This window comes from Brachyistius frenatus, unplaced genomic scaffold, assembly GCF_029030835.1.
Source record: "Brachyistius frenatus isolate BFR_SWC_R1_liver_20210118 unplaced genomic scaffold, ASM2903083v1 Contig_57, whole genome shotgun sequence".
NCBI classification, from domain to species: domain Eukaryota; kingdom Metazoa; phylum Chordata; class Actinopteri; family Embiotocidae; genus Brachyistius; species Brachyistius frenatus.
The window spans coordinates 658,521-683,335 of NW_027210656.1; the positions used below are offsets into that span (position 1 = coordinate 658,521).

The 24,815-nt window shown below is 41.3% G+C and overlaps 3 protein-coding genes and 1 non-coding gene across 6 annotated transcripts; 2 read left to right on the forward strand and 2 right to left on the reverse strand.

The window, feature by feature from the left end:
* The first annotated feature begins 678 nt into the window (after positions 1-678).
* Positions 679-4,847, forward strand: cct5 (chaperonin containing TCP1, subunit 5 (epsilon)). The gene is made up of 11 exons (XM_069705493.1): positions 679-910; positions 1,347-1,407; positions 1,614-1,778; positions 2,043-2,241; positions 2,531-2,723; positions 3,093-3,242; positions 3,378-3,497; positions 3,645-3,830; positions 3,925-4,062; positions 4,190-4,370; positions 4,536-4,847. The coding sequence occupies exons 1-11, from the start codon at positions 806-808 to the stop codon at positions 4,661-4,663; spliced, it is 1,626 nt and encodes a 541-aa protein (XP_069561594.1). The 5' UTR covers positions 679-805; the 3' UTR covers positions 4,664-4,847.
* Positions 4,848-5,318: 471 nt separating this feature from the next.
* cmbl (carboxymethylenebutenolidase homolog (Pseudomonas)) lies at positions 5,319-7,548 on the reverse strand. Of its 2 annotated transcripts, none has more exons than XM_069705495.1 (6): positions 7,471-7,548; positions 6,477-6,691; positions 6,162-6,269; positions 5,836-5,978; positions 5,646-5,737; positions 5,319-5,500 (listed from the first exon to the last, which is right to left on the reverse strand). In XM_069705495.1, exons 2-6 carry the CDS (start codon positions 6,689-6,691, stop codon positions 5,321-5,323), a joined length of 738 nt encoding a protein of 245 aa, XP_069561596.1. In that variant the 5' UTR covers positions 7,471-7,548; the 3' UTR covers positions 5,319-5,320. The 2 variants fall into 2 exon arrangements, with proteins under 2 accessions (XP_069561596.1, XP_069561595.1); XM_069705494.1 differs by having other exon boundaries at positions 7,466-7,548.
* A 670-nt stretch (positions 7,549-8,218) lies between these two features.
* On the reverse strand, positions 8,219-8,292 carry trnat-agu (transfer RNA threonine (anticodon AGU)). The gene has a single exon. It is a non-coding gene; the product is annotated as a tRNA-Thr (tRNA).
* A 551-nt stretch (positions 8,293-8,843) lies between these two features.
* On the forward strand, positions 8,844-24,760 carry LOC138624919 (E3 ubiquitin-protein ligase MARCHF6). Of its 2 annotated transcripts, XM_069705497.1 has the most exons (25): positions 8,844-9,476; positions 10,512-10,611; positions 12,772-12,845; positions 13,119-13,262; positions 13,855-13,927; positions 14,099-14,267; positions 14,480-14,669; positions 15,626-15,687; positions 15,796-15,828; positions 15,939-15,990; positions 16,164-16,222; positions 16,323-16,403; positions 16,591-16,659; positions 17,049-17,123; positions 19,021-19,155; positions 19,277-19,497; positions 19,840-19,977; positions 20,123-20,345; positions 21,534-21,603; positions 21,803-21,984; positions 22,345-22,479; positions 22,602-22,691; positions 23,097-23,229; positions 23,714-23,849; positions 24,235-24,760. In XM_069705497.1, exons 1-25 carry the CDS (start codon positions 9,458-9,460, stop codon positions 24,320-24,322), a joined length of 2,751 nt encoding a protein of 916 aa, XP_069561598.1. In that variant the 5' UTR covers positions 8,844-9,457; the 3' UTR covers positions 24,323-24,760. The 2 variants fall into 2 exon arrangements, with proteins under 2 accessions (XP_069561598.1, XP_069561599.1); XM_069705498.1 differs by lacking the exons at positions 8,844-9,476; positions 12,772-12,845 and having other exon boundaries at positions 10,528-10,611.
* The last annotated feature ends 55 nt before the right edge of the window (positions 24,761-24,815 follow it).

Genomic DNA, 24,815 nt, shown 5'->3' on the forward strand with positions numbered 1-24,815 from the left:
CCTGCAGGTTTCCATCTCTATTCACAAGACACACCAGCAGCCCTGAATACATACAGCACCCGGACGTTACGTCAAGATTTTGTCGTTAACAGCAATTACTATAATATTACACGCGGATATGAGTGTGTTGTTTGTCTCTTCAAAAAAAAAAAAAAAAATCCAAACCAGCCGCTTTACAGATCATTTTAGCTGAAAGTCAGCAATAACCGGCAGCTTATAACTAACTAACGCACTCCAGACAAAACAATGTTTGATCCCCAGATGGAGACTTTTTGCGCTGAACATATCCAGTTAAAACTACGAACACTCATTTAAATGTCATTAAAGTTGAATGGATGCTGTACAAAGTTCTCAGATTTGTTTTTACCTTCGCAAAAATGCTCTGGAAATTCACCGTCCGCTCCTTCTCGTGGCATTTTAACATCACTGAATTCACGCGAGAGCACATCTCAGACTGACCGTGATCGGAAGGAACCACATTACAAAAAAAAAAAAAAAAAAAAATCTTTCCAATTCTATTCTAAAACTATTCTACATGAAAAGCTTGAAATAGTTTTTTTTCTCAATAATTTTTTTAAATTCCATTAGTTAATTAAGTGCTATTATACTGAATACAAGCGAGTACAAGTGTGTTATAAGACGCGGGGAACAGGACTTGGTTCCGCCCTCCGCGCCCGTCGAGTCTTCCAGAAGTCGCCGGCAAACCCGTGCGGTCTGCAACACAGCGACACTCCGCATTTCCTTCATTTAATCTCGGTTTCCTATCCGTTGAACTCCGACTAACTGTCCTAACCCGACGGTCAACATGTCCTCTATGGGGACACTGGCTTTTGATGAGTATGGGAGGCCGTTCCTCATCATTAAAGACCAGGATACGAAGACACGGCTAACGGGCATTAACGCCTTGAAGGTACAATGGGCTCGCTGGCGAAACACAACTGTGGCACGTTGTTTAAGCAAGTTGTTAATGTGCAGTTAATTGCACGAGTCCGGTATGTAAAGCCGAAGTAATAGTTAGTGATACAACGGGCTGTGTTTTTTGTTTTTTTTAAAGCACATACTAAACGGGTAAACTACGCTGTTTGTGCTGTAGCATCGGTACAGCACGAGCTAAAATATTAGCTCGTCATGCTAACACTGAGGCCCATGTGCTTTCTGTAATGCGTGTGCAGACCACGGGTGTTGCTACGCAGCATTTTCCCAAAATGGTCTGTGTAAAAGCACATCATTTACATTTTCGAGTTTCAACCTTTTCTTTTTTTCTTTTTTTTTTTAGCAGATTACAGTTGTTGAGGTTGGATCGTATTTAAATCGTGAGCTGACTTGGAAATATTTGTGTTTTGCAGTCTCATATTATGGCAGGGAAGGCAATCGCGTCAACGCTTAGGACATCTTTGGGACCAAATGGTAAGTGTTAACCAATGCACTGCGGTCATGTTAGACTTCCTTATAAATTTAACAAGCCGCAGCGAATCATTTGAGTTGGATAAAGTGCAGTAACCTAGTTGTTGTTTTGTTTTTTGGTCAATACTTAAATTAGGAATCTGTCTCGTACAGAAAATGGAATAGTTATTTTAACACTCGCCACCTCTCTGAACCATTTTTCCATCCAGGTCTCGACAAGATGATGGTTGACAGGGATGGAGAGGTGACCGTCACCAATGATGGAGCCACTATTCTCAGCATGATGGATGTGGATCACCAGATTGCCAAGCTTATGGTGGAGCTGGCCAAGTCTCAGGATGATGAGATTGGTGATGGAACGACTGGAGTTGTTGGTACGAGAAAGAGAGATGTTTAAGACAGACATAACTATGCCAGGGCTCGTATTGAAATTAATTTCTGTTGGATCTCTAAATAAAAAAAATAAAAAACCTGTCCAAATGGTGCTGAATAGGTGAAAATTACTTCTTTATTTTGTATGAATGCATTTTACGTTATCTTCACTAAACAATAGCGACGCGTTTACAGAAGATCTGCCAATCTCCGAACATATTCCAGCGATAGTTGGTGATCGTTTTGGTTTTCTTTTGCCTCCTTAGTGCTTGCTGGCGCTCTGCTTGAGCAGGCTGAGCAGCTGCTGGACCGCGGAATCCACCCCATCAGGATCTCTGACGGTTACGACCAGGCCGCACGCTCCGCCATCGAGCTGCTGGACAACATTGCGGAAACCTTCCCCTACGATCCCAACAACACAGAACCACTCATTCAGACTGCCATGACAACGCTGGGATCCAAAGTGTAAGTCTTTTTGTTGTTTATTATGTTGCTGCAATACCATTAATTAGAAGTTATGTTTGATTGCATTCCACTACTTGTCTATATTTTCATGTGCTCTTTTAACTTGGCTGGTACTACAGGAAAACTATTGATTTCTCAACTTCTCCATGTAAATTGTTGTGTTTTTTCCCCACTAGCTACAATTCCTAAATTTAGATTTTAGGCACGGGACAGTACAGTATTCTTCCAATGGGACATGTGTTCAGTTCTGCTAAAATACTTTAATGTTAAAAATTGTGTTGTCTTTCAGTATCAACCGGTGCCACAGACAGATGGCAGAGATTGCAGTGAACGCCATCCTCACTGTGGCCGACCTGGAGAGGAAGGATGTTGACTTTGAGCTCATCAAGATGGAGGGCAAGGTTGGAGGAAAGCTGGAGGACACGCAGCTTGTCAAGGGAGTTATCGTTGACAAGGAGTTCAGCCACCCTCAAATGCCCAAGGTATGATCAAAGGGAAATACACAGACAATGTCTTTGATCACATCGTCTGTGTATTTCAACTGTTTCTAGTCAGCTATATGGAATCATATAGTTGACTGTTGATGAGGGGACATTCATCTGTAACTATGATTAAAAAAAAAAAAAAATCCTAGTAATTCAAGTCTGCTAAAATGTAACTTAAATGTGAATCTTACTACGGGCATGTAATGCATAGTAATTGAGGGTAACGAAATATGGACAAGTTAAGTGTTTGCGTTGTAGCTCAGACAAGACTAGAGACACTTTTTGCTTGCTTTTTTTTTTTAGTGATAACTGTGTGTGTGATAACTGTACAATAATTGGACTTCCAACTTTTCATTGTTATTTCAGGTTCTGAAAGATGTTAAAATTGCTATCCTCACCTGCCCATTTGAGCCCCCTAAGCCCAAGACCAAGCATAAGTTGGATGTGACCTCTGTGGAGGACTACAAAGCTCTCCAGAAATATGAAAAAGACAAGTTTGAGGAGATGATCCAACAGGTTAGTAGCCCCTGAATCTGTTCGCTACGGATGGTTAATTTTGAACTATTATCTGGTAATTTTTAAAAATGGCAGCAATAATGAACCGACTGGCAAATGAGGTTTAAAAACACATTTTCATATTTTTATTTTAAGGTCAAAAGCAATGGTGCTAACCTGGCCATCTGCCAGTGGGGCTTTGATGATGAAGCCAACCACCTTCTGCTGCAAAATGAGCTGCCTGCTGTGCGCTGGGTCGGAGGGCCTGAGATTGAGGTGAGACATGTTTGTCACGTCATCGAGCATCATGTAAATGTACTCTTCCAACAAAATATTTTTGCGTCCTTTATTGCTTTGATTAATTATTGCCACTTGGTGCTCATGAGCAGAAAGTATTCATTAGAATTGTTGTATTCTCTGCAGTTGATAGCGATAGCCACAGGAGGCCGCATCGTGCCGAGGTTCTGTGAGCTGACTCCAGAGAAGCTCGGCTCAGCTGGTGTGGTGAAGGAGATCACCTTTGGTACCACTAAGGATCGCATGCTGGTTATTCAGGAGTGCAAAAACACCAGAGCTGTGACCATTTTCATCCGTGGAGGAAACAAGATGGTGAGCACAAAACTGACGCCAACTCTCTTAAATCATGCATTCATGTTGATGTATGCCCGCTTGGTTCACATCTTTAATATTTATTTCTTGATAGATCATCGAGGAGGCCAAGCGTGCTCTTCATGATGCTCTCTGTGTAATTCGCAATTTGGTCCGAGACAACCGCGTTGTGTATGGAGGTGGAGCTTCAGAGATTGCATGTGCCCTGGCCGTCAACCAGGCGGCAGACAAGGTGACACATTAAAAACACATAATTCAGTCAACCATATCATTTTTTTACTTTAAGCATTAGAATAAACATAATGATGTCCCTCTTTACTGCTTGGATTTTTATTAATCTCTGCCCCTTTCCTTTTCAGTGCCCATCATTGGAACAGTATGCCATGAGGGCATTTGCCGATGCTCTGGAGGTAATCCCAATGGCACTGGCTGAGAACAGCGGGCTGAACCCGATCCAGACCATGACAGAGGTCAGAGCCAAACAAGTCAAAGACAACAACCCCTTCCTTGGCATTGACTGTTGTAACAACAACACCAATGGTAAGCTTCACTGAGCATGTCACGATGCAATGGTCTTTGATGTATCAACATGATGTCTTTCAAACAGAAGGTGGACTACCACACTTGAAGACAATTGCAGCTTGGCACCTGGGTGTCAAAACTGAGATATTTTAAGTTTTTTTTGTTTTGTTTGCTCCTGTACAGACATGAAGCAGCAACATGTGATCGAGACCCTGCTTGGCAAGAAGCAGCAGATCTTGCTGGCTACTCAGGTGGTCAAGATGATCCTCAAGATTGACGACATCCGTTGCCCAGGAGAGATCGAGGAATAAAGCCTTCCTGAGTACAGGAAGTGTCAGGTGTGCTGAACGCTTATAAAAGGTCTGAGCTGTCCTTGAGGTCTTCAGCACTTCCCCATGCACCGCGCCACACTGCATACTGCTATTTATCATTTGATAGAAAATGTTCAAGCTGTTGTTGTATCAAAGTCACGATTAAAATGTTGGTCTGTTGAAATTTCCAGACTCTTGACCTCGTATTTTATGTGCTCAAAGTAGAACGTGAAAATGCTTTTTTTGTGTTTTCCATCTCAGGCGTACCGAACATATCTTTACATAACTTGATCAAGTGTTTGCAAGCATGATGCATTGGTGTACTCTTTATGCATTCTGTTATTATTTAATCTTTATACTCTTAGACTGACAAGACAAGATCGTGTACTGCATTTAGATAGTTTGCACAATGCAAACGTGCTGAACATTTTTGGCTCAACAATTTAAATTCACATTTAATTTACATTAAAATCACAAAGATACAAACATCAATATCCAGACTTATGATGCCAAATGAAAAACGTTTTAAATGGAATGTCAAGAAAAACTTGAGCATAACAATCACCTTGACCTAAATAGCGCCTCTTCATTTTTTATTTGGCCTCTGGTTTGGATGAACATTTATTTATTTCGGGCACCATATAACTGACTTCTCATTTACATGTACTTGTTGAGCCAGTTGAGCATGTCTGTTCTGGCCTCCTGGATGCTGGGTTTGTCCGTGGGGTCGATGTCCTCTCTCTTACGGTGGACAAATCCGTGAGTCTGACCAGGAAATATCTTCACCTGGTAGTCTGCTGTGCATTTCTCCTTCAGCTTTGCTTCAAGCACGCTCACCTGAATGAGCAAAAAAGAAGTCAGCGCAGGTTGCTGGTGGTTATACGGCAGAAATTTCACTTGTTACTGGTGCATATTGACATAGAGGCTTACCAAAGTAGCTATTGAGTGCTAAATTACCACTGCAGAGCACATCTTTACTAACCTGTTCCAGAGGGATAACATCATCCTTTTCTCCAAAAATGAACAGTGTAGGGCTCTTCAGCTCATACCTGTCCTCCATGTCGCGAATTATTCCTGCACAGCATCACATAAGACCCACAATAAAAAAATAAAAAAACACACCGCGTGTTCTGCTCCCTCGACACACCACAAGATAACCAGGAGAGGCATACCATAAACCGAGACTCCAGCTTTGACCTCGGGATAGTTTAAGGCCAGGTAATGTGTGGCAACCCCTCCCCAGCAAAAGCCCACCGCTCCAATGTGTTTGGCCCCGCACTGCTCCTTCAGGAACCTCAGCACTGCATCCACCTCTCTGGGAAGGAAATGCTCGTCAATACTCGAATGCACAAAGGGAATAAAATATTACAAACCTGAGGTCAGCGAGCCAATCGGATATCCCCAAATCACAGGTGAAAAATAGCCCTGCGTGTATGACACCATCTGCACTCGGATATTCATCAGCAGCTTAAACAAGTGAAACTGACTCTTTAGTTACTTGTTTATGTTCGTTGGCTTTCTGTCTTCAAGCCATTCCTGAAATGTGGACCAATCGCGTGATGGATTCCATGGCTCCTTTCCAACATAGAAGTCAGGACACACAGCGCTGTTAACAGTAAAACAATGCAAGAAAAAAAAAATCACTGTTATAGACCAAGTTTAGCGTCACGTTTATTTTTACTGAACATGTGGTCTGTAAATAAGTGACGTCATTTGGCAGAAGTAATGTCAGAAAGCCTACAATTGCTACACTAAGTAATAATCTGAATCCACTTTATCCATGTTTCTGTTTACAGTGTTGAATTTAACACACGTGTATCCATTGGTAGCCAGCATGTCAGCCATGAATCTAGTATTGGGAAGCTGCCACCCAAAGATGTCTTGAATGACAATGACGGCCTTGTCAGACGCTGCGGATGGTTTCACCACATAAGCTTTGGTGTGCTCTATCTGGACCTCCTGGCCGAGCCCTCCATACTCCATCCGATCCCCGATATCACAGGGGCACGGCCTGGCTTCATTAGCCATCTGGAGACAGACAGGGAGACAGAACATCAGCAGGGAAAAGAGGAAGTAGGGTGAACTTAAAAAGCTCACGTCTCTGTCCTGCATAGACAAGGTGGAAAGTACATTTGCTCGAGTATTGCACGGCAATCTGAGCCAAGTACTGGGGAAGCTGTGGCTCCGATGGTTGAGGAGGTTGCCCACTAATCATAAGGTTGGCAGCACAACCCCCGGTTTCTCCCTTCCACATGTTAAAGTGTCCCAAGTTGATCGTGATGGCAGGCGAGCAAGTTGCATGGCTGCCACTGATGTGTGTGAATAAATGGATTCATGGGAGGCAAAATTTGGAAAGCGCTTTGTAAACTGAGGTTTAAAAGTGCTACAGGGGCAGACCATTTGGCCTACTTGGGTGCAAACTCCCAGGACCCCTCCAGGTCTGATCAGACCAGTACTTTGAGTATTTCCATTTTCTCCAACTTTATACTTCCACTCAACCTTATTTCAAAAGGAAATATTGACTCTGATGTCCATATATATATATATGTAATAATATTGATGTACTTAGTAGGATTTTTAATACAGGATGTTAAACTTGTGTTATTTCTACATTGCTGTATTGGTCTTTTATTGAAGTAAAAGACCTTAATACTTCCCCCCCAGTGGAGTCACTTAATCCTATTTATAAAATGCGCAACACAATGACAAAGCACTTTGCACAAATAGTCCTAATTCAGCCTCAAACCAGAGCACGTCGACGTCACATGTGCACTTGTAAAACAGCAGAGATCAAAGACATACCGTACTGTTTTCAGATTTTCCGTGGAGCGATCCGATGTCTAGAAAGACTCTAGAAGTTTCTGGCCAGAGCGATTGTAAAGTTAACGTGGCCAACGTCAGGTGGTTTAGACAAAAGATTATTTTTTTGCTATGACCTTCAAAATAAAAGCAAGTTTCACCTTTCTATTAGTGTAAATTGTCATTGCGATTTTTAGCAAATACCCTGTCCCTGCTCATAATAACAGCGAAAGACTGTTTTTAACTTTTTATTTATTGTAATTTGTATTGTAATTTATTGTCACTGGCATTGATACGGAGGAAGTCACTGAATCTCATTTGTACAATGACACACAAAAAAAAATCTATTCTATTCTTTTTTTTCTATTCTACTCTATTGAGTGCAGTGCTTTTTTTTTTAAGACCTTTTCTTTTGTGTAAAACTTGACTGATGTTGCTAGTTCGTCAAATTAATGAGAACTTTATTGAACTAACAGATTTTGGATTCCTGAAAATGTCGTCAAATAATTGGTCAGCTGTGGGGAAGGAACTACTCAGACATTTCATAGGTTTCGCTTTTATGTTAAACAACAGCATCATAGAATTTAATCAAGTTTCTAATTTAGGTAGCCTACGAATTTTTCGTATATGTCTCTATATGAAATTACAGTAATTCATTCCTGGTACTTTCGTCAATAAGGATCTTGATTCATTAATAAATTGCGTTGCTCATTGGGAAATGGCTCGCGGTGTCGAGGGCATTAATCTACTCTCAAAAGGCACCGCTGGGATTCGAACCCAGGATCTCCTGTTTACTAGACAGGCGCTTTAACCATCTAAGCCACGGCGCCAGTGAAGAAGTGAAGTTGTAGGATCAGTCCAAACCATATCCGGTCACATGTTCTGTTAAGTGATTACGTCATATGTTGCGTGGTTGATTTACCTTGATTTAGTTTTCTGATTATTACTTACACCAATTCTCTTACCATAGCCCTTTGGCCGACTCATCATACCAAATAATAAGTCAATGTAGGCTTAGGAGACGATGGTTAAATATTTTAGAGAAGTGTGTAACTTTTAATGAAAAATGAACAAAAATGTCAAAAAAAAAAAAAAAAAAAAAGGGAGCCATTAAGGACAAAATAAAGTTTAATAGTGAGAAAAAAAAAGAAAGAAAGAAACAATCACAATTTGGGCCCCATTATACAACTTCGTGGTCCAACTCTACTGTGGTCTCGGTAAAAGTCAAGTTACATAAATAGGTGTTGTTTCTAGTAGCATCCTGTAGATGTCGCTGTTACAATAGGTTTGTATTTGATGCCTGGTTTCTAGGAACATCATGGAGGCGAAGCGGAGAAAATACCAGTACTTTCTCCAGTGCGGATATGTCCATTTTAATTGTGCCTCAGAAACCGAGCATCTGGTGTTTTGGGGTTATATACGGTCTGTGGTTTTGACCAAAGTAAAAAAAAACAACAACAACACTAAAGCATGCCATTCGGAGACGGTTGCTATGGACGTGTCCCTGACGTAAAGCCGAAACCTCTGCGGTAAAGTAAGACTGTTGTGACAGGAGCTCGCAGTGAAGTTCGGCGCATGCGCTCAGCGGGTTTCAGCGAGCCATTTGTCTCCCAGGTTTTAACTGTCGTTTCACCAACACAGAGGATGTAACGTTTCTGCGGCGTGTTGTTGTTGTTGTTGTTGTTGTTTTTTGGTGCATTAATAATACACCGTAAAATATAATCTTTTTTTTTTTTTTTTTCTTCTTCTTCTTCTTTTTTTTTCTTTCATCGGCGAACACGAGAGCGGGAGCGAGAGGACGGCGAAGCAAAAGGTGCTTCGGTGTTTTGTCTGCGGGGAAACCATTTTATGTTTGCCAATGCATCCGGAGCCGTAAGGACACGGTCGTCTCGCTGGCTTAACTGAAGCTGGCCAAACGATATTACGCGTGTCGTGGATGGGTTCACCGTACAAAGTACTCCCGGAAGAAACGGTGACCGGTGCCTAGCGAACAACATGGACACCGCCGAAGAAGGTACAGAAAGAAAAAAAATCATTTTAATACGTGTCTCGTTGTCTTTGCCGTCGGTGGGTTAAACTAGCGTTAGCTCCGTGAACGCATCACCTGGCCCGCTTTGGTTGGTTCACTCGGCTTGAACGGCGTGGCTTTTAATACGGACTGCCACCGGCGTGTGAGTTCAGGAAGGCCGATTGTTAAACGTCGTTTCGACGCCAGGGCATGTTGTAGTAAGAAGCGTTATAATAGGAACCGTCGAGAGGACCAGAAGTTACTGGTGATGTCATCATCAGTCTCGTGTTGTGTGCCCGCTTTAGATAACCGAAGTTTCTCGTTTTGACTCTCTTAAATTTGACTGTGTTGATTATCTTGAGTGTTTAACACGACCGACTTCATCACATGGCTCCATCCTGAATATGTCCCATCACCACCACCAGGAACCGCACATGTGGTAGAATATAAAGTGAAAACCATGTATTTACAAATTTGTGGTTTTTGAATTAGAACTTTTCTGATATACTGGAGGATCAAATGTTCCCTAAAGGTGCTACAGATATTCTCTTAATCTTTAAACTAAATAAACTATTTTAAAACCATTTGGGTTTTCTGGAAAAATGCATTGCTTCTCTGAGTTTGTTGTCTTTTTTTTTTTTTTAGATATACATGATTCTTACTAATATGGATTCAACTAACTAAGAGTACATGTAATAGTTAAAAAATAATCACAACCTTAAATAACTACAGCACTAAAATACACATTAATGCAACAGTAATGTCAATCCCACAAACATCATACATAATAGTAAAACACTGCAAGGGAGCATTTACTGCATAGTGAGTACTTTTATTTTTATGTACATTTTGCTGATAGTACTTGCATACTTTTACCTAAGTAAAGTTGTACAAGCAGGACTTTAACTTTATTTTTACAGTGTGGTATTAGTACCCAAGTAAAGGACTTGAATACTTCTGCCATCCCTGTCTTTTGCTTAGCTTTGGTGATATTACATGCATATGCTCACCTGTAACCTGTTTCTTTGTTTGTGTGTGCAGCGGATATTTGTCGTGTGTGCCGCTCTGAGGGGACCCCAGACAAACCACTGTATCACCCATGTGTCTGCACTGGCAGCATCAAGTTTATCCACCAGGAATGGTGAGTGTGTTTGGCTGTCTCCTTCCCCTTTGACTGCTGTCATAATTGTCACCTTGTAAACTCACATTTCTCCTCATACCAAAACTTTCCCCTTTTATTTAACATTGACATGTGTACAAAAAGGTTAATGGCCCTGATGTGAGTAACTACGCTCAGGACACCACCTCAATCCTAGTTTGCAGTGACCCTCCTCATCCCTTCTCCAAAAATGAACCTGATGTCTTTATTTCGTGTTGTTGTGCACAGTTGTTGTGCACAGACCTCAACCATCAGTCCACAACCAAAAGGTATTCAACTTAATACCTTTGAGGACTAAAGGGAGCAGAACATACATTCAAGAGGCTGGAAACACAGGATTTTAGCTTTTTTGTTTTGTTTTTTTTATTTATTTTTTTATTAGAAAATGACTCAAAACAATTAGTTGATTGTAAACATTTCTGGCAACTCTTTTTCTGTTATTTATTAATCACTAATCACTGCAGCTCTAATTCCTATCCTGGTTCTAGACACGTGACCATAACATTTTAAAGAACCCCAGCCAAGAGAAGAATGGGTTTCTTTAAAAAAAAAAAGCAAAAATAAAGGGGTGTTAATGAAGTTATTTTTAATCTCATATTCTAAAAATAGAATCACAGATTTTTGTTTCCATGGGTGTTCTGATAATTACATTGCTGATCTAAAGATGTTATAATGAGATTGTTACAGTATCGTGCTAACACCCTCACTTAATTAGAAAATCCAAGGGAATCTGGAAACCGGGATTTCCTTTCTGAAAGAGACTAGGTTTTGTTAGTTTGAGGTGTTTGCTAAGAATCAGATAAGTTGGAGCACAGGTTGTGTGCTGTGATAATGCCGACAGTAGTGTCTTCACATCGAATGTAACAGAAGAACCATGAAAAGGATGCAGAACAGGCTTGTCCTCGATCAAATCCGAGGAGCATAGTGTCCATATTACAGGATTTAGGTGTGTTATTTACATCGTGAAAACGACACTATTCCCTGCAGCTATTTTGGAGATTGTGTTGTGCTCTCATCTGTCCCGTGTGGGAGTATCGCTGGGTCCAAGAGTGTCAGGTGTATGGAAATCCCAAGGCAGAAGTAAAGGCCAGGCCAGGATTCTTCTGTGGTAATTGACATGGATACAGTTCTGTCTGGATAGTATAGTTGTGCAGAGCATATACATATTGCAGCTAACCTTATGAGGGAAAAAAAAAAACAACAACAACTTGAAACTCGATTCTACATTGAGGCCACAGTTGAAACTGTGAATTATGTAAGCTGAACTGAAACTTAAAAGCGTGGTGTGTGTGTGTGTGTGTGTGTGTGTGTGTGTGTGTGTGTGTGTGTGTGTGTGTGTGTGTGTGTGTGTGTGTGTGTACAGCTAATGACGACAATGTCATATTGTTGACTCCCTGACATAATTTAGTTGTAAATCCCACAGTTTACTCCATGTCATAACCGCTGGGATTTTGTTACGAGGGGCAACTTGCATACAAGAACAAGTAAGCTCAGAAATAGCTGCTAATGTCCTTATTTCTTTGTTTATCAGAGAATGTGTCTTTTTCCAGGACTGAGACTTGATAAGTGCTCACAGTTAGTGTCTGCTGGGTCCAGAGGTCCCGGAGAGGTCACCACAGCTGAGCCTACTTATACATTATGTCATGTCATTGTACAGCCATGGCAGAGGAATCCATGAAAAGGTTATGCTGGGTCACCACTTCCAACTTTTGTCTCACAAAGTCTGCATCCCAGACTATGTTTTGAATCTGCAACACAAGAGGTTTTTTTCTTTGCTAATTTGTACTTTGGTTTAATCCAGTTAGTTAATCCAAAATCCATAAACTGGCCAAATTAAGGATTGATCAAATCTTTAGAAATTTGTTTTCAAACTTCAACATTCAGAATATGACACCAGACACCCAGATACCATTTATACTGTATGTATAGTTTTGGGTTTTAAGGTGGATAATTCAAATTAACTATTGTCTGCAGTAGCTGCCCATTGCTAATGATGAGAATTGTCATGTTTTTCAACACTTTAAAATTTTGTTTGATGAGTCTGTTTGAGAAGTTGGACTTCAACTTGAGTAGTATTTATGTGACAAAAAGTATTGTAGTATTACTATTATCAATTTTCACCTTTCAAATGTCGCTCTACAGTTTGGTCCAATGGCTGAAGCACAGCAGGAAGGAGTACTGTGAATTATGCAAGCACAGATTTGCTTTCACACCAAGTAAGTCATCGTGGCATTGATGGATTGTCCCCTTAAATATATTATACAGCCTGAAATTTCTCAAATTATCCTTAGAGATGGAGCCGTGCGATTCATCTTATGTCGGTCTTTTTTTTTTTATGCATGTGATTCTACATTTATTGAAAGAATATTCTTTTGTTGATACATATTTTTGAATAATGTAGTTAGCTTCCATAACTTTAAACAGAAAATTACCACACACAAGTTTATATAAAGGTCTGTGGTTCAACTCTCTCCACCTGTCCCTGTCAGTTTACTCCCCAGATATGCCCTCACGCCTGCCCATCCAGGACATCTGTGCTGGCCTGCTGACTAGTGTGGGCACAGCCATCCGCTACTGGTTCCATTACACGCTGGTGGCCTTCGCGTGGCTCGGTGTGGTTCCTCTCACTGCATGTAAGTGGGATCCACAAACATAAAATCGGCAATAAATTGTGTTCAGACCCAAAATGATGACCCCCCACTACACCACTTGCACGACTTGTATCAGTTGTTTATCCGTTTTAACTGATTAATCAAATGAAGATGGGATAAGCTATATTATTTTAGTTTCGCTGACCAGCCCATTTGATAGATTTGCGAGCAAATGTTCATCACATGCTGAGGCTCTGTTTCTCCTCATCTACTTTCCCGTCCCAGTATGGGTGGAATATTTTTGCACACATATAGAAACTTAAATACACATTTCCTCCTTCTAGAGGAGGAAATGTGAATGACATAAGAAATGACAATGACAATGAATCATTTGTTTGGTAACATGATCAAAAGAAGTACAGCTTTAGTACCAATACATAACAAGCAGCGCAGTGTTTTTCAAAATATCTAAATCCTTCTCGGTACTTAATGTAAAAAATGTCGGCTTGATCTGTTCAATTCTCGCATATTATGTAAGTTGTCACATTAAAGTGCTTTTGAAATGTTTATTCATGCAGTTTATACAAGATGTGTACAATGACACCAATGTATTTACCTCATCTCTGTGTCTTAGGTCGCATCTACAAGTGTCTTTTTACCGGCTCTGTGAGCTCTCTTTTGACACTGCCATTGGACATGCTCTCTACGTAAGTGCTAACGGCTTCGGCACTTCAAGCAATACCATGCGATAGGTTAAACTTGATGAAAGCTAACATGTTTTTGTGATTTATTTTCCTCATTTACCCATAGACTAGTTACAAAAGACTATGTCAGGGTTTTTTATACATTTGGATATGTGTTTGTTTGTGTTCCTGCAGGGAGAACCTGCTTGCAGATTGTCTACAGGGTTGCTTTGTGGTCACCTGCACCCTGTGCGCATTTATCAGTCTGGTGTGGCTCAGAGAACAGATAGTCCATGGTGGCGCCCCCCAGTGGTTAGAACAGCATCAACCACAACCACCCAATGCAGCCGGACAAGCCAATGAGGTACACTGCTTGACCAATTGGACACCGTTTTGCTTCCATGTGGTGCAATAATTAGAATATTTATGGTGCACACAGAGAGTACTGTTTGTCTTTTATCCCAATGGGCATTATTTATATACCATATCTGACCATGACACAGAAATCTACTGTTCAGTAGCCTCCTTCTGTTGTTACCTTTATTAAAGAGATGCTTCTTGTTCCCACTCCTTCAGCCACCAGCTGCAGGTCAAGGAGCAGCCGATGAACCTCCTGCAGCCCAACCGGCTCCTGTTGACCCTCCGGCGCAGAATGAGGCCGAGCCGGAGCCCCCTGATGCCCCTCCAGACCAGGGTGATGACCCAGAGCTCGAAGAAGAGGAGGGAGCAGCTGCTGAAGATGCAGACCCTAACAACGGAGCACAAGGTTGGAGTTTGATTAAAGATTTATTTCTATTTTTTCCAATTTATTTTAAATTTAACTGCATTTTATTTAGATTAGTATTAATGTAAAGAAACCAAAATATCATGTTTTATCCTGGCAGGTAATGCTGTGCAAGTTGCATAAAATATTAACATCACAATGTTCAATGTCATCCATTCCATGTGTGTACCATAAGAAAACAAAATAATTATCTTGAAGATATCACACTCCACATTAATTAAAAAAAAAAAAAAAGGAATTCTTTTAATTTTTAAAACAACCAGTGGCTTTTCTGAAGTTTTGCAATGGTAAGCCAAAGGGTTTATAGAAATATCTTAATTTTGAGATACCCAAGAACAAATTACAGCATACAGATAGTTTCCACAATTGCCTCCTTTGTTTGACAATTTTCCAAATCATCAAATTTAATTTGAGAATGATATAACGACGTGCCAAAATGCTACCCGTAGCATTCAAATCACATTTACTTGCTTGGTATTATCATGGTTGGACTGATTTTGCAGCGGGCAAAACAAAAAGGTATGATAATACACTGTGATTGTATTATACATTATTCTAGCACTACGGTGTCACCACAACTAAATGAATGCAACCGAAAAGCCTCTGAGAAGCACATTGTGCACCTCGGAGCTGACACATTTTCCTAAAACAACATTAATAATGCAACATGAACTGCCTGCTTCAACAAGGCAGAGAGTTATAACTTCGCCGAAGATTATTCCAACTCTGAAACATTTGACCGGGCAAGCACATGATGGTGTGTCCTATCTTTATATTCTACATTGCGGTGCTGTGGCCATATCTGATAAACAGAAAACTACAGCTTAAATTTATTTTGACAGTGATGCCAAAATTGTTGGGTCTTCATGAAGTTTGATACTTTCCGAGTTGCTGACTGTTGTGAATGGGGTGTTTCACGGTGATATCTGTCTGTGTAGATGACATGAACTGGAATGCTTTGGAGTGGGACAGAGCAGCAGAGGAGCTCACCTGGGAAAGGGTAACTGCATGTCCTTTCTTATCTCTAAACACCCCTATACACTCTTTAGGCTTCTGGGTTATACATCTGTGCGCATTAAAACATAAAGGATTTCCATTTCCCATTCAGATGCTTGGCCTGGATGGTTCGCTGGTGTTTTTGGTAAGTCTTATATTTGATGTCTTATGTGTCCTAAAATATTTATATGAAGAGTATGTAAAAAGTCGTACTCCTTGATGACTTGCGTAAAAGCTTGTGTCTTTGTCTCCTAGGAGCACGTGTTTTGGGTAGTGTCTCTCAACACACTCTTCATCCTGGTCTTTGGTGAGTACACTGAAACAAAAATGTATCATAAGCATCAAGATACAGTAGACCGGACACTCGTATGATGTTTTTGTCACACCAAAAATGCACCCTTAAAACTCTGTTACGTAAATAAAACGATGGTATTTATGCTGCAGTCAGAGAAACATCTTCTCTTGTCTTCTTTCTTTCAGCATTCTGCCCCTACCACATCGGGCACTTCTCTGTTGTTGGTCTTGGCTTCGAGGAATATGTAAGAAACTGCTTTAATGACTTCAGCGTACGAATTCAATGATGTATTCCTCAACTTATATTTTTTCATTTATCGACTACTATTTTTTTTTTTTTTTTAGGTCCAAGCCTCCCATTTTGAGGGGTTAATCACAACGATCGTGGGCTACATACTGCTGGCCATGACGCTCATCCTGTGTCACGTATCCTTCCACCTAACAACGTGCCTCACACGCCCCTGAAAAGCAGAGCTTTCATCCAAACTAAATCGAATAGAGTTTGGTTCATGCAGGCTGTAGTTTTGTTACAATATAAGGAGAGACGTGTTAAATGAACTATTGTCGGCTGTGTGTGTGTGTGTGCACTGTTGATCCTTAACAGCTGTTTTAGGGACTGGCTGCTTTGGTCAGGTTCCAGCGCTCCCGGCGTCTCCTCGGAGTCTGCTACATTGTTGTCAAGGTAACGTCTCTAAGTGCAGTTACTCATGTAGGACACTGGCCTTGGTGTAAATACACACAGAAGTGTTCGCTCCTTCACTACATGAACATGACAACGAGTTCGATTTTATTTGCAGTCATACACGGAAGGAAATTAATTTAAAAACAATCATTGAACACAGTGTGACACAAGCACATCAGGCGTGAGATGGCTTTGTTTATTTAATTGAACCCTGCATGAAGGGAACACCCACAAGGGTACACAGTTAAACGTTTACAGTTACACTAATTTCTCAAAAAAAAAAGTGTTGCATGTTTGTATTTCACACCCTTATATAAATATTGTAAGTTTGAAATGTATTTACATGTAACGTGAACTATTGCTGAAAGAAGCCTCTACTTCCATTGCAGGTGTCTCTGCTGGTTGTTGTGGAGATTGGTGTTTTTCCGCTGATCTGCGGCTGGTGGCTTGACATCTGCTCTTTAGTAAGATCCTCTTCCTCTTCTTCATGCTCTGACTTCAGCGTTTCTGTATTACACTGTTCAGTAATCTAAACCTTCTCATTTTAAGACCCAGCTCCTCACCCTTGTTTGCCTTTTGATTAAAGTGGTTGAGTAGTTTGGTTTAGGAGACAAACTTTAAGGAAGGTTAATGCATTTTTTTTTCTCTCCTTGGTTGATAAAAATGTGTTGATACAGTCCAATATTATAACAAATATTTTTGTTATGTTCTTATGATTCTAAAGGGTTCTTTCAGTGAGTAAATTTGCAGCCGTCGCCCTATGAAAATGTCAGTGAATACTTGTTATGCATGGTGCTTTCATACAATTTGCACAGCCTCTTTACAACACCTGTGAAGTGGCTTTTAGTAGGGCTCTCCAGCACCGTGACAAAAGCAAATGCTACTGCTCACACAGTTCATACATTTATCAACACACAGAAAAACAGAGGACCGACTGGTCTGGAGGACTGGGGAGTGAGAGAGCCCCCATATGCCTCTGTGGTGTGTGATTGTTATTCTCCCGTGTGTCTGTGTTGATGCTTTCTAGCACAGTTGCAAGGAACTGAGTCTCTGTCAGCCACAACATGAGCTTGTACAGTTATTCAGATCAGCGCAAGACAGACCATTTATGTAGTTCCTGAGCCAGAGCCGAGCCACTCAGCCTTCCTCGGAACAGATGGAGAAGTCCTTACAACAGACGGGTCACGGGGACCATGTTTCTCCTGCTCTGCAGCTGACCACCTGTGAAAGTAATCTGATCGGTCAGGAAGTAGATGGTGTGGAATAAGCGGTCTTCATCATATCACGGTTCAGCCTCACAATTAGGTGCCACTTTTGAAAGACACAAGCTGGTGTGGTCTTTACTACAATGTTGTTTTGAGGGCCCGAGCACCGATGGTGCGAAAGCCCTATTGTTATCCAAGGAATTATTTTTCTTTTCGGTCCTTGTTCTTACAAATGAATTGCCTTTTTTTTTTGAGGCTTTATCATATTCAAAAACTCATGAAAGTTAATACACACATCTCTCCCGGAAAAATTTCGTATTCTAGTGGAGTCGGGAGTGGGCATGGCCAAATGTCTCCCCAGCGCCCCCTAAAGAGATGCTCCGGCGGCTACATTTACCTACATGCACGAATTTCAGTGGACATGTGTATCACACCTGGACGTACAAAAAAGTTACATTGCAACTCGACAGGAAGTCTGCCATTTTTAATTTAGTCGCCAGACTATACATCTGATGTGTGTTTTGCAAGTGGGCGTGACCAAAAGGCTCGCTAGCGCCCCATAAACTGCAGCCTCGGCACCTAGTTTCACCTACATGCACCAAATTCGTTGGACGTGTATCACACAGAGATGTACAAAAAAGTCTCTTGGCATCATTAATTTGTTTTCGTCGATCGGTGTGCACGTGGCGTGGGGGCCATTTTGAGCGTCTCGTCATGAAACTACAAGTGACTGTAACCTTTATGTACATATTCCGATTTTCCTCAAGCATTACATCTTTGATAACAGTCCCGACCCGCCGGCTCCCCAATGTGCTCCGTGCGAGGGCCCGCATATCACTGCTTGCAGTTTTAATTTGAAGTTGTAATTCATATGTAAAGCTACAGCATCTTTTCCATTTAAAGGTAAAACATAGAGCCAGACTTTAAATAGCAGAGGAATCCTTGAAGGCATTTCCTTTCCGAAAATTTTGTTTACTCTGATCTGAATCTGTCATATGTTTAATATGACGTGCAAATGTTATTCAAAGCACATTTTATCATCAAGTTGCAGTTATTGACCAAAGAGAACTAATGAGAAATCATCATCTTAGACTCGACACTGAATTTGAACCCATTCCATTTTGATTTTTAAAATGGAATTCTCTTGGTCCTGCAGGAGATGTTTGACGCCTCATTGAAAGACAGAGAATTGAGTTTCAAATCAGCACCTGGCACAACTATGTTCCTGCACTGGCTTGTGGGAATGGTCTACGTCTTCTACTTCGCTTCTTTCATCCTACTACTGAGAGAGGTAAGTTGACGTTCTCATGCAAAGCCTGTGGTTGTGTATCTCAGGCTAATTTTGCTTGTGGGGAAAAAAAAAGACAAAAATCTGCTGTCCACAAAGTCATTATACCTTCTTTGTCCATCAGGTGCTGAGACCCGGCGTGCTGTGGTTTCTGAGAAACCTCAACGACCCTGATTTTAACCCGGTGCAGGAGATGATTCACTTGCCCATCTATAGACACCTGCGGCGGTTCATCCTGTCTGTGGTTGTCTTCGGCTCGATTGTGTTGCTCATGCTGTGGCTGCCCATCAGGCTGATAAAACTACTGCTGCCCACCTTCCTTCCGTACAATGTCATGCTCTACAGGTAACCAGCAGACATAACAGAATTATTAATAAACCACGTGACTGCTGCTGAGCTTTCTCTCTGAAGTGGCCTGAGAATCCACTTCCTTTTCAGGCCAAACACCCACAACGTCTTGATATAGAACAGCTTAAACAAGAGGAAATGTGAACGACTGATCAAAAGTAATAATTGAGTGACTAACCAATTTGAGAGTGTGCTATGAGAAACGTTGGAGAAAACAAGTCCAATTTTGTGAACTATATGGAGAACAGAAATCTGAAGGAACTGTTCTGTGCAACCATGTGGTACTTGCACTGCCACATGCAGTTGTTTTCTGACCCTCTCCACCTCTTTCCTCCTCAGTGACGCCCCGGTCAGTGAGCTGTCTTTGGAGCTGTTGTTACTTCAGGTTGTGCTGCCAGCTCTACTGGAGCAGGGACACACTCGCCAGTGGCTCAAAGGCCTGGTCAGAGCCTGGACAGTCAGTGCTGGATATCTACTGTAAGTTTGAATACACGTTTACATTAATAGATACATTTTTTTTTTTTTAAATTGTAAAGTCTCTGTGCCCACCACACATGTTCTTCCTCGCCGAAGGATTTTTCCATATTGTCTTTTCGCAACTGACTGACTCTTTTATCTCCAGAGACCTCCACTCTTACCTCCTTGGCGAGCAGGAGGACAATGATGCCAACCAGCCTGTGAACAACAACAATAATAACAACCCGCCCCATGGTCACCATAACAACAATAACAACCCTGCCCCAGCTGTTGGCGAGGGTCTGCACGCAGCCCATCAGGCCATCCTGCAGCAGGGGGGACCAGTGGGTTTCCAGCCCTACCACCGACCCCTGCGCTTCCCGTTTAGGGTGAGAAAGTCACATGGTTTGGTTTATGTATAACTGTAGTTTCAGGAGCAGGCTGTGTGGAATCCAAATTACACATACTGTAGATGTATTTCAGAGAACTGGATAGTGTATTTACGGACGGTGTGCCATTCTTTTCTATGAAAGTTTCTCACTGAGCTCACGTGTTAAAAAAGTCTCATGTTTTGATGGCTTCCTCGTGATTCTGCATTTGTTTTGGAAGCATAGAGCATGTGCACTTTAGGCCTTCTCAACTGGAACTACCTGAGAGCAGGTGTTTCCTTGACTTCCGATGGCTGAGAGACTCACTTCTTGATTTCTGTCAGCACACATGAATGGAATCAAACAATTGAATGATTAAAGAATTTCCAGGGATTTTGTGGGTGTGTGTGAGGCAGAAAAAAAATGTTTTCAGCCACTCTTTTTTTTCTGCTGTTTGTGCATAGGGAAAAATACATTTGTGGCCACAGTCCATCAGTGTGTCTGCTACACCAAAAGTGACTCGGCTGCATACCTGGGGATGTGCAATTATGTATTTTCACTGTTTTCTGAAATTATAAGTGCGATAAATGTCACTGTAGCCCACAGTCAGCTCAAGCAAGACAGTGAAAAAGCTACAGCCGGCACACTCAGCTTTCTGTCGTAAATTTGATCAAGCCGGCTAGAAAAAGGCACCGTTAATTTATAGATATCTTAAGCTTTATAGAAAGATTGGTTGCAGGAATGCAAAGAGTTTCAGAGACAAAAAGTACTCTTGATAATGTACAGAAGTAGTTTCTGTCTATCTTAATATCAAATCATTATACTAGATTAAAAGACAAATGTTATGTATAAAAATACTCTTAAAAAAAAAAGAAAAAGACTTGAAGGCTATTTTTATACTTAACACAAGTCTTTAAAGAAAAACTATTATTTGTGGTTTCAGAGTCAAATATAGAAATGTGCCAACGCCCTGCGCACCACTGACTGTATAGCTTAGCCCATATGACTCTGTTATTACAGTCCTCCCCCTTCATGGTAAAGACCTTCATCTCCATGTGTCTATTATAACAGTCTTCCACACAGCAACAGGAGTATATAGAATACAATTTTGACCAGTTTGTGTTGTTTAGCGTAAAATATTAAATGTTTGGTTATGCAATATGTCCCATTTGGAGGCTGTTATTTTATAATGTGTCCTCTTGTCCCCAGATTGTGCTGCTGATAGCCTTCATGTGCATCACTCTGCTCGTGGCCAGTCTGGTGTGCTTAACCCTTCCAGGTGAGACGCGATGGCATACAACAAAACCAACAGATCATTTTCCCCTCGGTAGACCAGCCCCATACCCAGAACCATAACTAAAGGGTGTATCTATATGTCTTTGCTGCTCTATTTTAAGTTGAAATAGTAATTTACCTCCTCCGCAACCACTACAAAGTTGGAAATCATTGGACCATTTGTTTTGTCACGTGCGTTTCAGTATTCACCGGCCGCTGGTTGATGTCCTTCTGGACAGGAAGTTCTAAAATCCACGAGCTGTACACAGCAGCGTGCGGTCTGTATGTCTGCTGGCTGTCTATCCGCGGAATCACCGTTCTGCTGGCCTGGATGCCGCAGGGGCGCACTGTTATTGTCCACAAGGTCCAAGAGTGGACGCTCATGGTAAGTATCAGTAAGCGGCCTCAGTTGTCGGCAAACGGCTAAACCTGGCAGCCGCGCTTTGGGCTAATTGGTTGCTCTGTTTCCAGCCATTCGACTGTCTAGACATGAACCTGAACAGTGTTTTTGTTAAGTGGTTAGTTGCCTATTCCAAGCTCATTAGCTGATATCCTAAATTTGCCAGCATCTGCCTGGAAGTAATATTGCAGTGTTGTTGCTGTTATCGACTCTGCCAGTGCTGCCGCTTTTTGTACCGATCAAGGAGACGGTACCATCAGAAGAGAATAAAACTTAACTACCATACTTGTTCTCTTCACCTGAAGTGTCACGACTGATCATGTATATCCACACCTGTTTGAGTAGATCCTGAAGACCCTTGTTGTGGCTCTGCTGGTTGCTGGAGTCATCCCGCTGCTACTGGGCCTGCTGTTTGAACTGGTCATTGTGGCTCCACTCAGGGTGCCCCTGGAACAAACCCCCCTCTTTTATCCCTGGCAGGTAGGACTGTGTTCTTGAGTTTTCTGTCATTCAGTCAGTTGTTTGGAAGATCTTGGAAGTTACTGCGAGTCATTTAAGGAGTTCTTCTTCCATTTATGCTCATCTTTTGATGTTATCTGCAGGATTGGGCTCTTGGAGTGCTTCATGCCAAAATTATTGCTGCCATCACTCTCATGGGTCCTCAGTGGTGGCTGAAGACGGTTATTGAGCAGGTGGGATTTAGATGGATATTAGACACGTCCTTTTTTTTTTTTTTTTTTTTTTTTGATGCTGTGTATTTCACTGTTTGACCAACATTAAAGACTCACTTAGATTCTCAGACTCTTGGCTAAATATGAATCTCTTAAACTGCTATGAATGGGTTAGACCCTTGACCTCTATACAATTTATATACTGTAAAATATAAAAGACAGCAGGGCAGTTGAGTGGTTAGTTTGTGCCCCTGTTAGAGAATCTAGATTCAAGCTCCCACGTCATGAAGAGTTCACTTTGCTCATGTGCCTTTACAGTAGATCCTTGCCCTGTCTAGTTGCCATTTTTCTTTCTTTTTGCTTAAACGGTGAATCAGTCACGCTGGAGTTTGCGCTACAGTATAATTACCTGTGACCTCTCTTTAGGTTTATGCCAACGGAATCCGCAACATTGATCTCCAATTCATCATCCGTAAACTGGCAGCTCCTGTCATCTCAGTCCTGCTATTGTCCCTGTGTGTGCCGTACGTGATCGCTGCTGGGGTGGTGCCTGCTGTCGGTGAGTACATTCAGACAAAAATAGGAGCGTCAAACTTCCAATATAATGTAATCTCAGTGGCAAAAGTGTGCAATTACATTACATTTAGCTGACGCTTTTATCCAAAGCGACTTGCAACATTGCAACACCATCGGGAGCAATTTTTAGGGTTCAGTGTCTTGCTCAGGGACACTTAGGCATGTGGACAGGAGGAGCTGGGGATCAAACCACCAACCTTCCGATTAGTCTACCAACTGAGCTACAGCCTCCCTATGCAATAAAGCAGCTGCATCATCCTAAACAATCCACTTAAAGCACCAGCAGATGTTTAGATTTCTACTGTCAATATGCTTCTTTTAGTCAAGTTATCAGCTGACTGCACATAACAGCAGTGTCTCCAAGATATGTTTTTTTTGTTTTGTTTTTTTGCCTTAATGTTTTTTATTTTCACAGTGTTGCAGTTACTGGGCCTTAAACTGAAATATTTAATGAATTGCTTTTGCAGGAGTTACCCCAGAGATGGAGATTTTAATGCAGAGGAGAATCTACCCGTTCCTCCTGATGGTGGTGTCGCTTATCGGCATCCTTTCCTTCCAGATCCGACAGTTTAAACGCCTTTATGAACACATCAAGAACGACAAGTAAGAATATTTGAGCATTGAGCCATCTGTAGAAAGCAGCATGTATTTTGCAGTTCGTGATGAAGAGTTTTTAGTTTGTTCAGTCGTGACGGGTGGGCTTTTTGAGGTGTGTGTAACATTCAGGGTGATTTTTAAAGGCACTTTCTGATGTAAATATTGCAGGATAAACACATCTGCTTCAAACTCTTTCTATGCTAGTTGGATAGATTTGGTTTAAAAAAAAAAAAAACTAAAGCATCCCCTTCTAAAAAAGTAATTTAGACTTTTATTGGTGTAATTTATGTTTCAATGTACATAATTGTGATCTTTAAAGTATAATTTTTTTTTTTAGTTCAGAACAGGAAAGTCTAAAAACATTAAGATTAAAATATTGTAATCCTTGCAGGTACCTGGTTGGTCAGAGGCTTGTCAACTATGAACGGAAAGCTGGCAGAGGAAGCTCAGTCCCACCTCCCAACCCTGTCGCAGAGTAAATTTTTGTGTCACACTTTGCCACATTTTTGCACCTGCTACCATGCGTGCACCCTGTCTCACCCCATCCTTTTTGATTTTCAACTGAGTCCTCGGACTGTGATCCTTTTGAATCTCCTGTGGATCTTGGTGGATTTGATGGATGTTGTTCAATTTCCCGTCAACGATGGGACGGGAAAATGTATTATAATCACGGGACAGCTGAGTAGTCCCCTCAAACAAACAGAGGAGGCAGGAATGTTTAAGGTTTGATTTGAAGCTCAACATCTGTATTGTCATTCATGCCTGATAATTGTACATGTGTAAATACTTTGAATGCTGACTTTGTCTTAAAAAAAAAGAAAAAAAAAGAAGAGGAAAGATGTGGATTAATGCAATGACCATTGTACATCTTAAAAGTGTATGTATAATTTATTAAATCAAAATGACAATTTATCTTTTTTGATGACTGCATTCTTGTGTGTGTGCGCCTGCGTGGGGATTTGGGTGTGGCAG